The sequence below is a fragment of the Pundamilia nyererei genome, unplaced genomic scaffold (assembly GCF_000239375.1).
Source record: "Pundamilia nyererei isolate P.nyererei 1_Seehausen unplaced genomic scaffold, PunNye1.0 scaffold00087, whole genome shotgun sequence".
NCBI lineage: Eukaryota > Metazoa > Chordata > Actinopteri > Cichliformes > Cichlidae > Pundamilia > Pundamilia nyererei.
In genome coordinates this window covers 2563375-2565523 of record NW_005187488.1, presented here as the reverse complement: position 1 = coordinate 2565523, position 2149 = coordinate 2563375, and the positions used below count along the sequence as shown (strand labels likewise).

Genomic DNA, 2149 nt, shown 5'->3' with positions numbered 1-2149 from the left:
TGCAGTGCACTTGTGTGTTATGTTAACCAATGCACGACCTCAGGACTATGCCATTTAAAATAGAGAAAGAAAATGTAGTTAATTCATGTTGAAAACTTACAGCAGCAGAGGCACAAATCCAAAACGAGCAAACAGGGTTGTTTTCACACTCTGACCATCCGGGACACCCACTAGTGAAGGTATCTATGACAACAACATGCATATTTGCTTGGGTTAAAATGGGTTAAAATTGGGTTAAAATAAAACACAACAAAGGAAAGAAATCTCACAACATTACATAATGACACAGGACAGAAAAGAAAAAGAAAAAGTTAAGGCACATTTATGTTAGCTGTCCACCCTCAGCTGCTTAGACAGAGTGTTGACTCAAAATCTTCTCTGAGTAGCTCCAATGTAAATCACTTCTATAGTATGTTTGAATCAATTACTAAAGAATCAAACCTGAACATGCTGGTTTATTCAAAGCAATTTTTGCGTAATCGATTATTTCCAAAACTAGGAACAAAGTGAAACCTTTCACACCTCATAGGGAACACACCCCTGATGAGTAAGCTTATGGAGACATGTTTTAACAGAAACATAATTTCTATCTCGAAGATAAACTTATTTAAAAAAAAAAAAAGATAAATGATGCTTGTCTACATAGGATGTGTTTGCCGAATTTGCACTGAAACCAAAAGTAAAAAAAAGTCTTTATTTGGGTGTAACAACCTTGACTTTATTATTACTATTAACTGATTCATTTATTATTATATACATCATTGTGAGGTGGCCGAGCATCTTACAACAGTTTCTGTGCCATTTCTGGTGAGCTGAGCTTAAACTATTAGCAAAAGTTTATTTGGGGAAAAAGTGCTATTAATCAACCTTAATATCTTTGTTCTACTTTGGTTTTAATGAGTCTTTTTAAAAAGAGGAAGCTAGAAAGATGCTCTGCTGACAGAAAGTCTTGTAGAATTCTTTGTTTCTGTTTAACGTTACAAGGTTTCTTGATCATTCACAAGCGATAGCGTTTGTCCTTCTCAGAACAAGTGAGGGCATGAACACCACAGTTAAAGGTTTATCTGATCTGTGTGTGAGTGTAGTCTGCATGTTGCAAGTTTACGAAATTCTCCTTAAATGTCAGGGCTCAAAAACCTTGACATGACTTGACTTGCTGTTGGTATGTAAATTTAACAACAGGCCATACAAATAACAAATCATGTCTGGCACGACAAATTACATATATTTTTAGATTCTAGCATGACTTATATGAACTTCTGCTGGTCCTCTTTCGCTGGTGTGTAGTTTGTTGCACTGTTCAAATAATAAACTGTGATTTTTATCTGCTGCTTTGAGAGTGTTACCCTTGCTGCCTTCTTTTCCACACCACGTCAGACCATCCAGGACAGATCCCAACAGAGTGTCCTCCAAAGTGACAAAACAATCCTTTCTCTTGTCAGTGAAACCGTGGACCACATCCTTTGTTTTGCTCCAGAACATTGTCTAACCCACAAACACTGCATTGTTAGACAGCTCATGAATGATTATGGCAGATGGGATGATTGAGATGGTGTAATCATCGATTATTACTTTGTTGCACTGAGGTTTGAAGGGGGCTGCAGCAATCAGGGGATCATAAGCTTCCACTAGAACTTTACATGGATCCTTGTCCACATAGGCCTGCTCAAAGACACCCCACAGCTTTTTACAGTCATATCTGAAAAACAAATAATGTTTGCTGATGTTTAGGTGTATTTTGATTTAAAGAAAGGCTAAGTATGTTAAATAGTGCAATGTATTTGATGTTAAAAAAAAAAACTAACGAAAAAAACTGGTGTCAACAAAACCAGATGATTAAAGATATTACTGAAAGAAGTTTATGGCAGGGTAACTGCCATGTGGTTAGACTGTGGACGCTGAATGTGCACCTGCTGATATCATATTGTGTAACAAGCAAAATTCAAATATCAAAAAAGGAAACAGGCAAAAACACCTGACGGATAAACTGCAGTTCACGTCTCATTTACTCAAGACACATTATCATTATGTCTATGTATTGTATGTGCAGTGGTATACATTACTATTAGATATTAACATCGTGCAAACCAGCTGACTGGATACAAAACAGCAGCAGCTCAATCATTGACTATAACTGATCAATACCAGA

General features: G+C 36.6%; 1 protein-coding gene across 1 annotated transcript in view; it reads right to left on the bottom strand.

Moving 5' to 3' along the window:
• Positions 1 to 1743, bottom strand: part of LOC102196274 (ADP-ribosyl cyclase/cyclic ADP-ribose hydrolase 1-like) — a gene marked incomplete at its 5' end in the record, with an annotated part of 4813 nt that extends 3070 nt beyond the window's left edge. The window contains 2 exons of the mRNA XM_013912318.1: positions 1347 to 1485; positions 1573 to 1743. Coding sequence (XP_013767772.1) covers positions 1347 to 1485; positions 1573 to 1743 — 310 coding nt within the window. The remainder of the gene's footprint in view (positions 1 to 1346; positions 1486 to 1572) is intronic.
• Between the last annotated feature and the right edge of the window lie 406 nt (positions 1744 to 2149).